The following is a 19337-nucleotide window of genomic DNA, read 5'->3' on the forward strand; positions in this document are numbered from 1 at the left end:
GACCCCAAATTTGGGGAGGGGGGACCCCAAAATTGGGGAGGGGAAGGAGAAAGGACCCCAAATTTGGGGAGGGGGGCCCTGAAATTTGGGGGAGGGACCCCAAATTGGGGGAGGGGGAGAGGGAAAAGGACCCCAAAATTGGGGGAGGGGGACCCCGAAATTGAGGTGGGGGAGGGGGAAAAGGACCCTAAAATTGGGGAGGGACCCCCAAATTTGGGGAGGGGGTCCCAAAATGCCGCCCCCTCCCCAAAAAGCCACGAGAAGCCTCAGGAGGCCGAGGAGGGCACGGAGCTGCAGGAGGGTGAGGGGGGAGGGGATTTGGGGGGATTTTGGGGGGATTTGGGGGGAATTTGGGGGATTTTGGGGGGATTTTGGGGGGATTTGGGGGGATTTTGGGGGGTCTGGGGGGGATTTGGGGGGATTTTGGGGGGGATTTTGGGGTGATTTGGGGGGATTTGGGGGGATTTGGGGGGGTCCTGGGAATTTGGGGGGATTTTGGGGGGATTTGGGGGAATTTTGGGGGATTTTGGGGTGATTTGGGGGGATTTTGGGGGGTCTTGGGGGGTCCTGGGGAATTTGGGGGGGATTTGGGGGAATTTTGGGGGATTTGGGGGGGATTTGGGGGGATTTTGGGGTCTAGGGGGGGATTTGGGGGAATTTTGGGGGATTTTGGGGTGATTTGGGGGGGATTTTGGGGGGTCTGGGGGGGATTTGGGGGATTTGGGGAATTTGGGGGGATTTTGGGGAGTCTTGGGGGGGATTTGGGGGAATTTGGGGGGATTTTGGGGGTGGATTCTGGAATTTGGAGGGATTTGGGGAGGTTTTTGGGGAATTTTGGGGGGATTTGGGGGGGTCCTGGGGGGTTTGGGGGGAATTCGGGGGGGTTTGGGGAGATTTTGGGGGTTCTGGAGGATTTGGGGGGATTTTGGGGGATTTGGGGTTTTTTTGGGGGGGTCCTGGGGGATTTGGGGGGGATTTTGGAATTTGGGGGGGATTTTGGGGGTGGATCTGGAATTTGGGGGGATTTGGGGGGATTTTGGAATTTGGGGGGGATTTAGGGGGGGGTCCCGGGGGTTTTGGGAGAATTTTGGGGGATTTGGGGGGATTTTGGGGGTCCTGGGGGCTTTGGGGGAAAATTGGGGAGGATTTGGGGATATTTGGGGGTGGTTTTGGGACGTTTTTGGGATGTTTTGAGAGGTTTTTGGGGCTGTTTGGGGGATTTCGGGTGGTTTGGGGGGAATTTTGGGATATTTCGGAGATTTCGGGGCCATTTCGGGGCCGTTTTTAGGCCTTTTTTTGGGCCATTTTGGGGTCATTTTTGGGGTATTTGGTGGCTGTTTTGGGGCATTTTTAGGGCTATTTTGGGGCTATTTTGGGTTATTTGGGGGCCGTTTTTGGGGCTGTTTTTGGGGCTGTTTTGGGGCCTTTTGGGGCCGTTTTTAGGGCTGTTTTTGGGGCTGTTTTGAGGCCTTTTGGGGCCGTTCTGGTGCTGGGTTTGGGATGGTTTTTGGGGCCGTTTTGGGGCCATGTTGGGGCTATTTTGGGGCCATTTTGGGGCCGTTTTGGTGCTGGTTTTGGGGCCATTTTGGGGCTATTTTTAGGGCCATTTTGGGGCTGTTTTGGGCTATTTTGGGGTTGTTTTGGGGCTATTTTGGCGCTGGTTTTGTGCCTATTTTGGGGCCTTTTGGGGTCATTTTGGGGCTATTTTGGTGCTGGTTTTGGGGCCATTTTGGGGCTGTTTTGGGCTATTTTGGGGCTGGTTTGGGGGCCGTTTTGGGGCCGTTTGGGGCTATTTTGGGGCCGTTTCTGTGGCTATTTTGGGGCTATTTTGGCACCGGTTTTGGGCCATTTTTGTGCCTATTTTGCTGCTGGTTTTTGGGCCGTTTTGGGGCCGTTTTTGTGCCTATTTCGGGGCTGTTTTGGGGCCATTTTTAGGGCTATTTTGGGGCTATTTCGGGTTATTTTGGGGTTGTTTTTAGGGCTGTTTTTGGGGCCGTTTTGGGGCCATTTTTAGGGCTATTTTGGGGCTATTTTGGGTTATTTTGGGGTTGTTTTTCGGGCTGTTTTGGGGCCGTTTTGGGGCCATTTTTGTGCCTATTTTGGGTTATTTTGGGGTTGTTTTTCGGGCTGTTTTGGGGCCGTTTTGGGGCCATTTTTGTGCCTATTTTGGGTTATTTTGGGGTTGTTTTTCGGGCTGTTTTGGGGCCGTTTTGGGGTCATTTTTAGGACTATTTTGGGGCTATTTCGGGTTATTTTGGGGTTGTTTTTAGGGCTGTTTTGGGGCCGTTTTGGGGTCATTTTTAGGACTATTTTAGGGCTATTTTGGGTTATTTTGGGGTTGTTTCTCAGGCTGTTTTGGGGCCGTTTTGGGGCCATTTTTAGGGTTATTTTGGGGCTATTTCGGGTTATTTTGGGGTTGTTTTTAGGGCTGTTTTGGGGCCGTTTTGGCGCCATTTTTAGGGCTATTTTGGGGCTATTTTGGGTTATTTTGGGGTTGTTTTTAGGGCTGTTTTGGGGCTGGTTTTGTGGCTGTTTTGGGGCCGTTTTGGGGCCATTTTTAGGGCTATTTTGGGTTATTTTGGGGTTGTTTTTAGGGCTGTTTTGGGGCCGTTTTGGGGCCATTTTTAGGGCTATTTTGGGGCTATTTTGGGTTATTTTGGGGTTGTTTTTCGGGCTGTTTTGGGGCCGTTTTGGGACCATTTTTAGGCCTATTTTGGGGCCGTTTTGGGGTTGTTTTTAGGGCTATTTTGGGGCTATTTCGGGTTATTTTGGGGTTGTTTTTAGGGCTGTTTTGGGGCTGGTTTTGTGGCTGTTTTGGGGCCGTTTTGGGGCCATTTTTAGGGCTATTTTGGGGCTATTTCGGGTTATTTTGGGGTTGTTTTTAGGGCTGTTTTGGGGCTGGTTTTGTGCCTATTTTGATGCCTATTTTGGGCCTGGTTGGGGCTGTTTTGGGGCCGTTTTGGGGCCATTTTTAGGACTATTTTGGGGCTATTTCGGGTTATTTTGGGGTTTTTTTAAGGCTGTTTTGGGGCCGTTTTGGGGTCATTTTTAGGACTATTTTGGGGCTATTTCGGGTTATTTTGGGGTTGTTTTAGGGCTGTTTTGGGGCCGTTTTGGGGTCATTTTTAGGCCTATTTTGGGGCTATTTCGGGTTATTTTGGGGTTGTTTTTAGGGCTGTTTTGGGGCCGTTTTGGGCCATGTTTAGGACTATTTTGGAGCTATTTTGGGTTATTTTCGGGCTGTTTTGGGGCCGTTTTGGGGCCATTTTTAGGGCTATTTTGGGGCTATTTTGGGTTATTTTGGGGTTGTTTTTAGGGCTGTTTTGGGGCCTTTTGGGGCCATTTTTAGGCCTATTTTGGGGCCGTTTTGGGGTTGTTTTTCGGGCTGTTTTGGGGCCGTTTTGGGACCATTTTTAGGCCTATTTTGGGACTATTTCGGGTTATTTTGGGGTTGTTTTTAGGGCTGTTTTGGGGCCGTTTTGGGACCATTTTTAGGGCTATTTTGGGTTATTTTGGGGGTTGTTTTTAGGGCTGTTTTGGGGCTGGTTTTGTGGCTGTTTTGGGGCCGTTTTGGGGCCATTTTTAGGGCTATTTTGGGGCTATTTTGGGTTATTTTGGGGTTGTTTTTCGGGCTGTTTTGGGGCCATTTTGGGGCCATTTTTAGGGCTATTTTGGGGCTATTTCGGGGTTATTTTGGGGTTGTTTTTAGGGCTGTTTTGGGGCCGTTTTGGCGCCATTTTTAGGCCTATTTTGGGGCCGTTTTGGGGTTGTTTTTAGGGCTGTTTTGGGGCCGTTTTGGGGCCATTTTTTTGCCTATTTTGGGGCCGTTTGGGGTTATTTTTAGGGCTGTTTTTGGGGCTATTTCGGGTTATTTTGGGGTTGTTTTTAGGGCTGTTTTGGGGCTGTTTTGGGGCCATTTTTAGGGCTATTTTGGGGCTATTTCGGGTTATTTTGGGGTTGTTTTTAGGGCTGTTTTGGGGCCGTTTTGGGACCATTTTTAGGGCTATTTTGGGTTATTTTGGGGTTGTTTTTCGGGCTGTTTTGGGGCCGTTTTGGGGCCATTTTTAGGCTATTTTTGGGGCCGTTTTGGGGTTGTTTTTAGGGCTGTTTTGGGGCTGGTTTTGTGGCTGTTTTGGGGCCGTTTTGGGGCCATTTTTAGGACTATTTTGGGGCTATTTTGGGTTATTTTGGGGTTGTTTTTCGGGCTGTTTTGGCGCCGTTTTGGGGCCATTTTTAGGGCTGTTTTGGGGCTATTTCGGGTTATTTTGGGGTTGTTTTTAGGGCTGTTTTGGGGCCGTTTTGGGGTCATTTTTAGGACTATTTTGGGGCTATTTTGGGTTATTTTGGGGTTGTTTTTCGGGCTGTTTTGGGCCTTTTGGGACCATTTTTAGGCCTATTTTGGGGCCGTTTTGGGGTTGTTTTTAGGGCTATTTTGGGGCTATTTTGGGTTATTTTGGGGTTGTTTTTAGGGCTGTTTTGGGGCTGGTTTTGTGGCTGTTTTGGGGCCGTTTTGGGGCCATTTTTAGGGCTATTTTGGGGCTATTTCGGGTTATTTTGGGGTTGTTTTCGGGCTGTTTTGGGGCCGTTTTGGGACCATTTTTAGTCCTATTTTGGGGCCGTTTTGGGTTATTTTGGGGTTGTTTTTCGGGCTGTTTTGGGGCCATTTTGGGGCCATTTTTAGGCCTATTTTGGGGCCGTTTTGGGGTTGTTTTTAGGGCTGTTTTGGGGCTGGTTTTGTGGCTGTTTTGGGGCCGTTTTGGGGTCATTTTTAGGACTATTTTGGGGCTATTTTGGGTTATTTTGGGGTTGTTTTTAGGGCTGTTTTGGGGCCATTTTGGGGCCATTTTTTAGGGCTATTTTGGGTTATTTTGGGGTTGTTTTTAGGGCTGTTTTGGGGTCATTTTTTAGGGCTATTTTGGGACTATTTCGGGTTATTTTGGGGTTGTTTTAGGGCTGTTTTGGGGTCATTTTTAGGGCTATTTTGGGACTATTTCGGGTTATTTTGGGGTTGTTTTTAGGGCTGTTTTGGGGCCGTTTTGGGGCCATTTTTAGGGCTATTTTGGGGCTATTTCGGGTTACTTTGGGGTTGTTTTTTAGGGCTGTTTTGGGGCCATTTTGGGGCCATTTTTAGGCCTATTTTGGGGCCGTTTTGGGGTTGTTTTTTAGGGCTGTTTTGGGGCCGTTTTGGGGTCGTTTTTAGGACTATTTTGGGGCTATTTTGGGTTATTTTGGGGTTGTTTTTCGGGCTGTTTTGGGGCCTTTTGGGGCCATTTTTAGGGCTATTTTGGGTTATTTTGGGGTTGTTTTTAGGGCTGTTTTGGGGCCTTTTGGGGCCATTTTTAGGGCTATTTTGGGTTATTTTGGGGTTGTTTTTCGGGCTGTTTTGGGGCCATTTTGGGGCCATTTTTAGGCCTATTTTGGGGCCGTTTTGGGGTTGTTTTTAGGGCTGTTTTGGGGCTGGTTTTGTGGCTGTTTTGGGGCCGTTTTGGGGTCATTTTTAGGACTATTTTGGGGCTATTTCGGGTTATTTTGGGGTTGTTTTTAGGGCTGTTTTGGGGCCGTTTTGGGGCCATTTTTAGGGCTATTTTGGGGCTATTTTGGGTTATTTTGGGGTTGTTTTTAGGGCTGTTTTGGGGCCTTTTGGGGCCATTTTTAGGCCTATTTTGGGGCCGTTTTGGGGGTGTTTTTAGGGCTGTTTTGGGGCCTTTTGGGGCCATTTTTAGGGCTATTTTGGGGTTATTTTGGGGTCGGTTTTTAGGGCTGGTTTGGGGCTGGTTTTGGGGCTGTTTTGTGGCTGTTTTGGGGCCGTTTTGGGCCGTTTTGGGTCTGACCCGCGGCTCGGGGTCCCGCAGGGGAGGGGGCTGCAGGGGAGGGCTCCGTTGCTGTCGCCGCCGTCCCAGGAGCCCCCGGGGCCTTCGCTGAGGGGGGGCTCCAGTACCAGTTCCGGAGCGAGAGCAACGGCGGGCAGGTAACGCAGCTGGGCGGGCACCTGGGGGCACCTGGGGGCACCTGGAGGGGCTGGGGACACAGCTGGGCACACCTGGGCACACCTGGGGGCACCTGGAGAGGCTGGGGACACACCTGGGCACACCTGGGCACAGCTGGGCACACCTGGGGGCACCTGGAGGGGCTGGGGACACAGCTGAGACACACCTGGGCACACCTGGGCACAGCTGGGCACACCTGGGGGCACCTGGAGGGGCTGGGGACACAGCTGAGACACACCTGGGCACACCTGGAGGGGCTGAGGACACACCTGGGCACACCTGGGACACACCTGCGGGCACCTGGGCACACCTGGAGGCACCTGGAGGGGCTGGGGACACACTTGGGGGCACCTGGGGGCAGCTGGGCCACACCTGGGCACACCTGGAGGGGCTGGGGGCACACCTGGGCACACCTGGGGGCACCTGGAGGGGCTGGGGACACACCTGGGGCACACCTGGGCACACCTGGGCACACCTGGAGGGGCTGGGAACACACCTGGGCATACCTGGAGGGGCTGGGGACACACCTGGGCATACCTGGAGGGGCTGGGGACACACCTGGGCACACCTGGGCACACCTGGAGGGGCTGAGGACACACCTGGGGCACACCTGGGCACACCTGGAGGGGCTGGGGACACACCTGGGGCACACCTGGGCACACCTGGAGGGGCTGGGGACACACCTGGGCACACCTGGGCACACCTGGAGGGGCTGGGGACACACCTGGGCACACCTGGGGCACACCTGGGCACACCTGGGGTGACCAGGAGGGTCCCCAGAGTGGGGCAGGGTGGGGCCACCGGGGGTGTCCCTGGCACCGTGACCCCCCCAGGTGCCCTCAGGTACCCCCAGGTACCCCCAGGTGCCCTCAGGTGACCCTCAGGTGCCCCTGTGCCCCCCAGGTGACCTACAGGGTGGTGCAGGTGACGGAGGCGCCGCTCGATGGCCCCGAGGGCGCCGCCGTCAGCGTCGTGTCCACCTTCGCCGGGACCCCCCAGGTGAGGCCGCGAGGGGCCTGGGGGGGGCAGCTGTGGGGGGAGGGGCTCAGGTGGGGTTTGGGGGTCCCAGGGGGGTCCCGGGTGGGGTTTGGGGGTCCCTGGGTGGGGTTTGGGGGGGTCCCAGGTGGGTCCCGGGTGGGGTTTGGGGGGTCCCGGATGGGGTTTTGGGGGTGCCAGGGGGGTCCCAGGTGGGGTTTGGGGGTCTCTGGGTGGGGTTTGGGGGGGTCTCAGGTGGGTCCCGGGTGGGGTTTGGGGGGTCCCAGGGGGGTTTGGGGGTCTCTGGGTGGGGTTTGGGGGGGTCTCAGGTGGGTCCCAGGTGGGGTTTGGGGGTCCTGGGTGGGGTTTGGGGGTCCCAGGGGGGTCCCGGGTGGGGTTTGGGGGGTCCCAGGTGAGGTTTGGGGGTCCCAGGGGGGTCCCGGGTGGGGTTTGGGGGGGTCTCAGGTGGGTCCCAGGTGTGTGGGGAGGGGTTTTGGGGGGTCTTGGGGGGTCCCAGGTGGGGTTTGGGGGTCCCGGGTGGGGTTTGGGGGGGTCTCAGGTGGGTCCCAGGTGGGTTTTGGGGGGTCCCTCGGTGGGGTTTGGGGGTCCCAGGTGGGTTTTGGGGGGTCCCAGGGGGGTCCCAGGTGGGTTTTGGGGGGTCCCGGGTGGGGTTTGGGGGGTCCCAGGTGGGGTTTGGGGGGTCCCAGGTGGGGTTTGGGGGGTCCCAGGGGGGGTTTGGGGGTCCCAGGGGGGTCCCAGGTGGGTTTTGGGGGTCCCTGGGTGGGGTTTGGGGGGGTCTCAGGTGGGGTTCAGGTGTGTGGGGAGGAGTTTTGGGGCATTTTGGGGGGTCCCGGGTGGGGTTTGGGGGTCCCAGGGGGGGTTTGAGGGTCTCTGGGTGGGGTTTGGGGGGGTCTCAGGTGGGTCCCAGGTGGGGTTTGGGGGGTCCCAGGGGGGTCCCGGGTGGGGTTTGGGGATCCCAGGTGGGGTTTGGGGGGTCCCAGGTGGGGTTCAGGTGTGTGGGGAGGGGTTTTGGGGGGTCTTGGGGGGTCCCAGTGGGGATTTTGGCGTCTCTGGGGGTCTCTGGGTTTTTGGGGGGGGTTTTTTGGGGTTTTTTTGGGGTTTTTTTGGAGGGTTTTTGGGGGGGTTCTGGGGGTCCCTGGGGGTCTTTGGGGGTCTCTGGGTTTTTAGGGGGGTTTTGGGGGGGGTTTTTGGGGGTTTTTTTTGGGGTTTTTTTGGGGGTTTTTGGGGGATTTTTAGGGGGTTTTGGGGGGGGTTTGGGGGGGGTTTTGGGGGGTTTTTGGGGGGGTTTTGGGGGGGTTTTCGGGGGTTTTGGGGGGGTTTTGAGGGGATTTTTGGGGGTTTTTGGGGGGGATTTTGGGGGGTTTTTGGGGGTTTTTGGGGGGTTTTTGGGGCGGTTTTTGGGGTTTTTTGGGGGGTTTTTGGGGGGGTTTTGGGGGGCTTTTTGGGGGCTTTTTGGGGGGGTTTTGAGGGGAATTTTGGGGGTTTTTTTGGGGGGTTTTGGGGGGGTTTTTGGGGGGTTTTTGGGGGGGGGTTTTGGGGCAGTTTTTGGGGTTTTTTGGGGGAATTTTGGGGGGTTTTTAGGGGTTTTTGGGGGGGTTTTGGGGGTTTTTTTTGGGGGGGTTTTGGGGGGTTTTTTTGGGGGGTTTTTTTTTGGGGATTTTGGGGGGTTTTGGGGGTGTTTTGGGGGGGGTTTTGGGGTTTTTTGGGGGGTTTTTGGGGGGTTTTGGGTTTTTTTGGGGGGCTTTTGGGGCGGTTTTTAGGGGGGTTTTGGGGGTTTTTTTTTTGGGGTTTTTGGGGGGGATTTTGGGGGTTTTTTGGGGGGGTTTTTGGGGGGTCCCGGGGGTGCCCCCGCTGAGCCGCTGCCCCTCCCCCAGGCCGTGCTGCAGAGCCCCTTCAGCAACGGGGGCAGCCCCGGGGGCGGCGGGGGCGGGGCCGAGGCCGGGTTCACCTGGGGGGGGGAGGGGGCCCTGGCCGTGCAGGCCGACCCCGCCCTGGGCCAGGCCGGAGGTAAGGGGGCACCTGGGGGGCACCTGGGGGCACCTGGGGGGCACCTGGGGGGCACCTGGGGGCACCTGGGGGGAGCTGGGAGGAGCTGGGGGCACCTGGGGGGCACCTGGGTGGAAATGGGGGCACCTGGGGGGAAATGGGGGGAGCTGGGGGGCACCTGGGGGGCACCTGAGCACACCTGGGCACACCTGGGGGGCACCTGGGGGGGAAATGGGGGCACCTGGGGGGAAATGGGGGCACTTGGGGGGCACCTGGGGGGCACCTGAGCACACCTGGGCACACCTGGGGGGCACCTGGGGGGGAATGGGGGCACCTGGGGGGGAATGGGGGGCACCTGGGGGCACCTGGGGGGTACCTGAGCACACCTGGGCACACCTGGGCACACCTGGGGGGTACCTGAGCACACCTGGGCACACCTGGGCACACCTGGGGGGTACCTGAGCACACCTGGGCACACCTGGGCACACCTGGGGGGCACCTGGGGGGGAAATGGGGACACTTGGGGGGCACCTGGGGGGCACCTGGGCACAGCTGGGGTGGGATCCCCTGTGCTGTGTGTGCCCCGCTGGGTGCCCAGGTGTGCCCAGGTGAGCCCCAGGTGTGCCCCAGGTGTGCCCCAGGTGGGTGCCCAGGTGTGCCCCAGGTGTGCCCAGGTGTGCCCCGCTGGGTGCCAGCTCTGTGCCATCCCCAGGGCAGTTCTATGTGATGATGACCCCTCAGGACGTGCTCCAGGCGGGGGGAGGGGCCCCGCGAGGCCTCGCCCCCCACGGCCACCCCTACTCACCGTGAGTGCACCTGCGGGCACCTGGGGGGCACCTGGGGGGCACCTGGGCACACCTGGGGGGAGCTGGGTGGGAATTGGGCACACCTGGGCACAGCCCTGGGCACACCTGGGGGTACCTGGGTGGGAGTTGGGCACCCCTGGGCACACCTGGGTGGGAGTTGGGCACACCTGGGCACACGTGGGGGGCACCTGGGGGGAGCTGGGGGTACCTGGGGGGCACCTGGGGGCACTTGGGAGGAGCTGGGTGGGAATTGGGCACACCTGGGCACAGCCCTGGGCACACCTGGGTGGGAGTTGAGCACACCTGGGCACACCTGGGCACACCTGGGTGGGAATTGAGCACACCTGGGCACACGTGGGGGGCACCTGGGAGGAGCTGGGTGGGAATTGGGCACACCTGGGCACACCTGGGCACACCTGGGTGGGAGTTGGGCACACCTGGGCACACGTGGGGGGCACCTGGGGGGAGCTGGGGGTACCTGGGGGGCACCTGGGTGGGAATTGGGCACACCTGGGCACACCTGGGCACACCTGGGTGGGAATTGGGCACACCTGGGCACACCTGGGCACACCCCTGGGCACACCTGGGCACACCTGGGCACACCTGTCCCCACAGGAAGCTGGAGGGGCCGCGGGTGCCGCGGGACGAGCGACGGCGAGCGCAGCACAACGAGGGTGAGGGGGCACCTGGGGGGCACCTGGGCACACCTGGGCACACCTGGGGGGCACCTGGGCACACCTGGGGCACACCTGGGCACACCTGGGACACACCTGGGACACACCTGGGCACACCTGGGGGCACACCTGGGGGCACCTGGGCACACCTGGGCACACCTGGGCACACCTGGGCACACCTGGGCACACCTGGGGCACACTTTGGCACACCTGGGGGCACCTGGGAGGCACCTGGGCACACCTGGGCACACCTGGGGGCACCTGAAGGACTCCAAAGTCACCTGGGTGGGGACAAGATCCCGAAATGTCCCCAAAATGTTCCCAAAATGTCCCCAATTTTTCCCATTTCCGCCCCCAATTTTTCCCCATTTTCCCCCCATTTTTTCTCAACGCCCCCAAAATGCCCCAAACCGGCCCCAAAATGTCCCAAATGTCCCCAATTTTTTCCCGTTTTTCCCCCCATTTTTTCCCATTTTCCCCCCAATTTTCCTCAACGCCCCCAAACGCCCCAAAATGTCCCCAAATGTCCCCAAATTTCCCCAATTTTTCCCATTTTTCCCCCCTTTTCTTTTCCATTTTCCCCCCAATTTTTTCCCATTTCCCCCCAATTTTTTCCATTTTTCCCTGTTTTTTACTCATTTTCCCCTCGTATTTTTCCCATTTCCCCCCCCAATTTTTCCCGTTTCCCCCCGGTTTTTATCCCCAATTTTTTCCCATTTTTCCCCCAATTTTTTCCCGTTTCCTCCAATTTTTCCCCCCAATTTTTTTCCCATTTTCCCCCCAATTTTCCTCAACGCCCCCAAATGCCCCAAAACGCCCCAAAATGTCCCCAAATTTCCCCAAATGTCCCCAATTTTTTCCCATTTCCCCCCAATTTTTCCCATTTTCCCCCTGTTTTTTACCCCCAATTTTTTTCCCCTTTTCCCCCCAATTTTCCTCAACGCCCCCAAACGCCCCCAAACGCCCCAAAACGCCCCAAAATGTCCCCAATTTTTCCCATTTCCCCCCCCTTTTCTTTTCCATTTCCCCCCAATTTTTTCCCATTTCCCCCCCAATTTTTTCCCATTTTCCCCCAACTTTTTCCCGTTTCCCCCAATTTTTCCCCCCAATTTTTTTCCCATTTCTCCCCCAATTTTCCTCAACGCCCCAAAACGCCCCAAAATGCCCCAAAATGTCCCCAATTTTTCCCATTTTTCCCCCCTTTTCTTTTCCATTTCTCCCCCAATTTTTTCCCATTTTCCCCCCAATTTTTTCCCGTTTCCCCCTGGTTTTTTCCCCCCAATTTTTTCCCATTTTCCCCCGTTTTTTACCCCCAATTTTTTCCATTTTCCCCCCAATTTTTTCCCATTTCCCCCCAATTTTTTCCATTTTTCCCTGTTTTTTACTCAATTTCCCCTCGTATTTTTCCCATTTTCCCCCCAACTTTTTCCCGTTTCCTCCAATTTTTCCCCCCAATTTTTTTCCCCTTTTCCCCCCAATTTTCCTCAACGCCCCCAAACGCCCCCAAACGCCCCAAAACGCCCCAAAATGTCCCCAATTTTTCCCATTTTCTCCCCCCTTTTCTTTTCCATTTTCCCCCCAATTTTTTCCCGTTTCCCCCCGGTTTTTTACCCCCAATTTTTTCCCATTTTCCTCCCAATTTTTTCCCACTTTCCCGCAATTTTTTCCATTTTTCCCTGTTTTTTACTCAATTTCCCCTCGTATTTTTCCCATTTCCCCCCCAATTTTTTCCCATTTTCCCCCTGTTTTTTCCCCCCAATTTTTTCCCATTTTCCCCCAATTTTTCCCCCCAATTTTTTTCCCATTTTCCCCCCAATTTTCCTCAACGCCCCCAAACGCCCCAAAATGCCCCAAAATGTCCCCAATTTTTCCCATTTCCCCCCCCTTTTCTTTTCCATTTCCCCCCAATTTTTTCCCATTTCCCCCCAATTTTTTCCATTTTTCCCTGTTTTTTACTCAATTTCCCCTCATATTTTTCCCATTTTCCCCCCAATTTTTTCCCGTTTCCCCCCGGTTTTTACCCCCAATTTTTTCCATTTTCCCCCCAATTTTTTCCCATTTTCCCCCCAATTTTTTCCCGGTTCCCCCCGGTTTTTATCCCCAATTTTTTCCCATTTTCCCCCAATTTTTTCCATTTTTCCCTGTTTTTTACTCAATTTCCCCTCGTATTTTTCCCATTTCCCCCCCAATTTTTTCCCATTTTCCCCCCAACTTTTTCCCGTTTCCCCCAATTTTTCCCCCCAATTTTTTCCCATTTTACCCCCAATTTTTTCCCATTTCCCCCCAATTTTTTCCCATTTTCCCCCCAATTTTTCCCATTTTCCCCCTGTTTTTTACCCCCAATTTTTTCCCATTTTCCCCCCAATTTTTTTCCATTTCCCCCCAATTTTTTCCATTTTTCCCTGTTTTTTACTCAATTTCCCCTTGTATTTTTCCCATTTCCCCCCCAATTTTTTCCCATTTTCCCCCCAATTTTTTCCCGTTTCCCCCCGGTTTTTCCCCCCAGTTTTTTTCCCATTTTCCCCCCAATTTTTTCCCATTCCCCCCAATTTTTTCCCCCAATTTTTTCCCATTTTCCCCCCAATTTTTTCCCATTTCCCCCCCGTTTTTTACCCCCAATTTTTTCCCATTTCCCCCCCAATTTTTTCCCATTTTCCCCCAATTTTTTCCCATTCCCCCCAATTTTTTCCCCCCAATTTTTTTCCCATTTTCCCCCCAATTTTCCTCAACGCCCCCAAACGCCCCAAAATGCCCCAAAATGTCCCCAATTTTTCCCATTTTCCCCCCCCTTTTCTTTTCCATTTCCCCCCAATTTTTTCCCATTTCCCCCCAATTTTTTCCATTTTTCCCTGTTTTTTACTCAATTTCCCCTCGTATTTTTCCCATTTCCCCCCCAATTTTTTCCCATTTTCCCCCAACTTTTTCCCGTTTCCCCCAATTTTTCCCCCCAATTTTTTCCCATTGTCCCCCCAATTTTTTCCCATTTCCCCCCCGTTTTTTACCCCCAATTTTTTCCCATTTTACCCCCAATTTTTTCCCGTTTCCCCCCAATTTTTTCCCGTTTCCCCCAATTTTTCCCCCCAATTTTTTCCCATTTTCCCCCCAATTTTTTCCCATTTCCCCCCCGTTTTTTACCCCCAATTTTTTCCCATTTCCCCCCCAATTTTTTCCCATTTTCCCCCAATTTTTTCCCGTTTCCCCCAATTTTTCCCCCCAATTTTTTCCCATTTTCCCCCAATTTTTTCCCATTCCCCCCAATTTTTTCCCCCCAATTTTTTCCCATTTTACCCCCAATTTTTTCCCATTCCCCCCAATTTTTTCCCCCCAATTTTTTTCCCATTTTCCCCCCAATTTTCCTCAACGCCCCCAAACACCTCAAAACATCTCAAAACGCCCCAAAACGCCCCAAATTTCCCCAAAACGCCCGCAGTGGAGCGCCGGCGCCGGGACAAGATCAACAATTGGATCGTGCAGCTCTCCAAGATCATCCCCGACTGCGGCGCCGAGAGCGGCAAATCCGGGGCGGTGAGCGGCGATTTGGGGCATTTTGGGGAGATTTGGGGAGTTTGGGGCATTTTGGGGGAGATTTTGGGATTTTGGGGGATTTTGGGGGAGATTTGGGGATTTTGGGGGATTTTGGGGGGAGATTTGGGGATTTTGGGGAGTCCTGAGGGGTTTGGGGGAGGGAATTGGGGGATTTTGGGGAGATTTGGGGATTTGGGGGGGGATTTTGGGGGGAGATTTGGGGATTTTGGGGGATTTTGGGGGAGATTTGGGGATTTTGGGGGAGATTTGGGGATTTTGGGGAGTCCTGGAGGGGTTTGGGGGAGGGAATTGGGGGATTTTGGGGGAGATTTGGGGATTTTGGGGGGAGATTTGGGGATTTTGGGGGATTTTGGGGGGAGATTTGGGGATTTTGGGGGGTCCTGGAGGGGTTTGGGGGAGGGAATTGGGGGATTTTGGGGGAGATTTGGGGATTTTGGGGGAGATTTGGGGAGTTTGGGGAGTCCTGGAGGGGTTTGGGGGGGATTTTGGGAGATTTTGGGGGAGATTTTGGGATTTTGGGGGGAGATTTGGGGATTTTGGGGGATTTTGGGGGGAGATTTGGGGATTTTGGGGGAGATTTGGGGATTTTGGGGAGTCCTGAGGGGTTTGGGGGGGAAATTGGGGGATTTTGGGGAGATTTGGGGATTTTGGGGGGAGATTTGGGGATTTTGGGGGGAGATTTGGGGATTTTGGGGGGTCCTGGAGGGGTTTGGGGGAGGGAATTGGGGGATTTTGGGGGAGATTTGGGGATTTTGGGGGATTTTGGGGGAGATTTGGGGATTTTGGGGGGAGATTTGGGGATTTTGGGGGATTTTGGGGGAGATTTGGGGATTTTGGGGGATTTTGGGGGGAGATTTGGGGATTTTGGGGGAGATTTGGGGATTTTGGGGAGTCCTGGAGGGGTTTGGGGGAGGGAATTGGGGGATTCTGGGGAGATTTGGGGATTTTGGGGGATTTTGGGGGAGATTTGGGGATTTTGGGGGAGATTCGGGGAGTTTGGGGGAGATTTGGGGATTTTGGGGGATTTTGGGGGAGATTTGGGGAGTCTGGGGAGTCCTGAGGGGTTTGGGGGAGGGAATTGGGGGATTTTGGGGGAGATTTGGGGATTTTGGGGGATTTTGGGGGAGATTTGGGGATTTTGGGGGAGATTCGGGGAGTTTGGGGGAGATTTGGGGAGTTTGGGGAGTCCTGAGGGGTTTGGGGGGGATTTTGGGGGAGATTTTGGGATTTTGGGGGGAGATTTGGGGATTTTGGGGGGTCCTAGAGGGGTTTGGGGGGAAGAATTGGGAGATTTTGGGATTTTGGGGGGTCCTGAGGGGGCTCGGGGGGGATTTGGGGGGAGATTTTGGGATTTTGGGGGAGATTTGGGGGGTTCTGAGGGGGTTTCGGGGGGAAATTGGGGGAGATTTGGGGAGTTTGGGGGAAGATTTTGGGATTTTGGGGGAGATTTGGGGATTTTGGGGGGTCCTGGAGGGGTTTGGGGGGGAAATTGGGGGATTCTGGGGGACATTTTGGGATTTTGGGGAGTCCTGAGGGGGTTTGGGGGTGATTTTGGGGTAAAACTGAGCGATTTCGGGGTGGTTTGGGGGGGATTTTGGGGGAGATTTTGGGGTTTTGGGGGGTCGTGAGGGGGTTTGGGGGTGATTTTGGGGTAAAACTGAGGGATTTTGGGGGGTTCTGAGGGAGTTTGGGGCTGATTTTGGGGTAAAACTGAGGGATTTCGGGGTGGTTTGGGGGGGATTTTGGGGGAGATTTTGGGGTTTTGGGGGGTCCTGAGGGGGTTTGGGGGTGATTTTGGGGTAAAACTGAGCGATTTCGGGGGGTTCTGAGGGAGTTTGGGGCTGATTTTGGGGTAAAACTGAGGGATTTTGGGAGGTTCTGAGGGGGTTTGGGGCTGATTTTGGGGTAAAACTGAGCGATTTCGAGGGGATCCCAAAGGAGTTCGGGGGACACAACCGGGGAGGGATTTGGGGAAGTTTGGGTGGAAATTGGAGGATTTTTGGAGGGGTTCATTTCGGTGGTCTCAGGTGAACTTCGGGGGTCGCAGGTGGATTTTGGGGAGGGGTTTTGAGGCTGATTTTGGGGAGGGGTCCCGCAGAGCAAGGGCGGGATCCTGTCCAAGGCCTGCGATTACGTGCGGGAGCTGCGCCAGAGCAACCAGCGGCTGCAGGAAACCTTCAAAGAGGCCGAGCGGCTGCAGATGGACAACGACCTGTTGCGACAGCAGGTAGCCCTCGGCCTGTCGCGACAGGCCCCGCCCCCGCCGTGCCCCGAAAACCCCAAAAATCGCCCCAAAAATCGCCCCAAAAATCGCCCTAAAAACGGCTCCCGGAAGGCCCCGGGGAGCGGCGTGAATGGATAAGCCACGCCCCCTGTGGGAAAGGGGCGCCTCTTGTGGGCGTGGCTTTGTCCTTATTTGGGCGTAGGCCACGCCCCTTGGTCCCCGCGGGATTCCCACGGGGGTTCATTGATTAAAAAAAAAAGGGGTGGGGAGGGGGGAAATTGGGGGAATTTGGGGTGGAAATGGGGGGAAATGGGGAAATTTGGGGTGAAATGAAGAAATTTGGGGTGAAATGGAGAAATTTGGGGTGGAAATGGGGAATTCGGGGTGGAAATGGGGAATTTGGGGTGGAAATGGGGAAATTTGGGGGGGAAATGGGGGAATTTGGGGGAATTTGGGTGGAAATGGGGAGTTTGGGGTGGAAATGGGGGAAAATGGGGTGAAAATGGGGGGATTTGGGGTGGAAAATGAGGGGATTTGGGGGGAATTTGGGGTGGAAATGGGGGAAAATGGGGAAATTGGGGTGAAAACGGGGGAATTCGGGGCGAAAACGGGGGAGTTTGGGGTGAAAATGGGGGGATTTGGGGTGGAATGGGGGGATTTGGGGAAATTTGGGTGGAAATGGGGGAATTCGGGGTGGAAATGGGGGAATTTGGGGTGGAAAATGGGGGGATTTGGGTGGAAATGGGGGAATTTGGGGTGGAATGGGGGGATTTGGGGAAATTTGGGTGGAAATGGGGGAATTTGGGGTGGAATGGGGGGATTTGGGGAAATTTGGGTGGAAATGGGGGAATTTGGGGTGGAAAATGGGGGGATTTGGGTGGAAATGGGGAAGTTTGGGGTGAAAATGGGGGGATTTGGGGGGAAATGGGGGAATTTGGGGTGGAAAATGGGGGAATTTGGGGTGGAAAATGGGGGAATTTGGGGTGGAAAATGGGGGGAAACGGGAAATTTGGGGTGAAAATGGGGGGAAATGGGGGAATTTGGGGTGAAAATGGGGGAATTTGGGGTGGAAATGGGGGAATTTGGGGGGAAATGGGGGAATTTGGGGTGGAAATGGGGGAATTTGGGGTGGAAAATGGGGGAAAATGGGGAATTTGGGGTGGAAATGGGGGAAAATGGGGAAATTTGGGGTGGAAACGGGGGAATTTGGGAAATTGGAGTGGAAATGGGGGAATTTGGGGGAGTTTGGGGTGAAAATGGGGGGAAATGGGGGAATTTGGGGTGGAATTGGGTGAATTTGGGGTGAAATGGGGGGATTTGGGGAAATTTGGGTGGAAATGGGGGAATTTGGGGTGGAAAATGGGGGAATTTGGGGTGGAATGGGGGGATTTGGGGAAATTTGGGTGGAAATGGGGGAATTCGGGGTGAAAATGGGGGAATTTGGGGTGGAAATGGGGGAAAACGGGGAATTTGGGGTGGAAATGGGGAAAATGGGGAAATTGGGGTGAAAATGGGGGAATTTGGGGGAGTTTGGGGTGGAAATGGGGGGAAATGGGGGAATTTGGGGTGGAATTGGGTGAATTTGGGGTGGAATGGGGGGATTTGGGGTGGAAATGGGGGAGTTTGGTGTGGAAATGGGGGAAAACGGGGTGGAAATGGGGGAGTTTGGGGTGAAAATGGGGGGATTTGGGGAAATTTGGGTGGAAATGGGGGAATTTGGGGTGAAAATGGGGGAATTTGGGGTGGAATGGGGGGATTTGGGGAAATTTGGGTGGAAATGGGGGAATTTGGGGTGGAAATGGGGGAATTTGGGGTGGAAATGGGGGAAAACGGGGAAATTGGGGTGGAAATGGGGGGAAATAGGGAAATTGGGGTGGAAACGGGGGAATTTGGGGTGGAAATGGGGGAATTTGGGGTGGAAATGGGGGAATTTGGGGTGGAAATGGGGGAAAACGGGGAGTTTGGTGTGGAAATGGGGGAAAATGGGGAATTTGGGGTGGAAACGGGGGAATTCGGGGCGAAAACGGGGGGATTTGGGGTGGAAATGGAGGAAAACGGGGGAATTTGGGGAAACTTGGGCTGGAAATCGGCGATCTGGGGGATTTCGGGGGTGGAACCGGAGGAACCGGGGGATTCACGGTGCAAATTCGGGTGGGAACGGGGGGGGGGGGGGGGAAAAAAAAAAAAACAACACCGGCAACAAAACGGGGGTGGGGGGAGGGGTCAGAAACGGGGAAAGGGCGGGGCCGGCGTGGGAATGGTGGGGAGGGGGTCGAGCCCGGGTTGACCCCCACCCCACCCCCCCAAATTTTGGGGTGCCCCCGCGGCAGATGGAGGAGCTGAAGAGCGAGAACGCCGTGCTGAGGGCGCAGCTGCAGCAGCGGGGGCTGGACGGGACCCCCGAGGGGACCCCGCAGTGATTTTTTTTTGGGGAGGGGGGGGAGGGGTCTTTTGCTCCCCCTCCCCCTCCCCATCATTTGGGGGTCACCCCTCCTCGTCGCCCTCTCCCCTCCCCCCCCCCCTCTTGTTGCCCCGTTTGTAATTACCGTGATTGTAATTAATTGGTTCGCTCATTGTTTTTGTACCGCGCGGGTGGGGGAGGGGTGGGATGGCTTCTCCTCCCCTCCCCCCTCTTCAGGGTTGTTTTTTTTGGGGGGGGGGGGGGGATGGGAGAGGGGGAGTGGGGTGGGGGGGGGTGGGGGGAGGAGGGGCGGGAAAAAAGGGGAAAAAAACCCAACAAAACCGACCCCCCCCAAAAAAACCACCCCGAAAAAAACCAAAAAAAAAAAAAAAAGAAAAAAAAACCCAAACCCGGGAATTTTTGGTTGTTCGGGGGTTGGGGGAGGGGCGACCCCTGACACCCCCTCCCCTCCCCCCTCCCCTCGAGGGGACACGGGCGGGGCCACCCCAAGTGTCGCAACTGTCACCGTCAGCGGCGACAGAGCGGCGCCACCGCCACCTCCCCTCCCCCACCCCCGGACGGTGCCACCCCCCCGGGGCACTGCCACCCCCCCCCCCGGGACATTGTCACCCCCCCCGGGGCACTGCCACCCCCCCCCCGTGTCATTGTCACCCCCCCCGCGTCACCTCGGTGCCACCATCCCTGTGCCCACCCCTG

General features: G+C 55.4%; 2 protein-coding genes across 2 annotated transcripts in view; both read left to right on the forward strand.

Annotated features, from left to right (window-relative positions):
* Positions 1-19337, forward strand: part of TMEM147 (transmembrane protein 147) — a 112561-nt gene that overhangs the window by 55614 nt on the left and 37610 nt on the right. The gene's annotated exons all lie outside the window — the stretch shown is intronic.
* On the forward strand, positions 148-18780 carry USF2 (upstream transcription factor 2, c-fos interacting; the record flags this gene model as incomplete). The annotated part of the gene is made up of 9 exons (XM_082299903.1): positions 148-301; positions 5853-5968; positions 6891-6986; positions 8858-8990; positions 9682-9775; positions 10391-10449; positions 13880-13974; positions 16094-16222; positions 18550-18780. Coding segments are annotated over 9 exons (966 nt in total), but the record flags the coding sequence as incomplete, so codon positions are not given.

Source organism: Coloeus monedula (assembly GCF_965178545.1).
Source record: "Coloeus monedula genome assembly, chromosome: 35".
Lineage (NCBI taxonomy): Eukaryota > Metazoa > Chordata > Aves > Passeriformes > Corvidae > Coloeus > Coloeus monedula.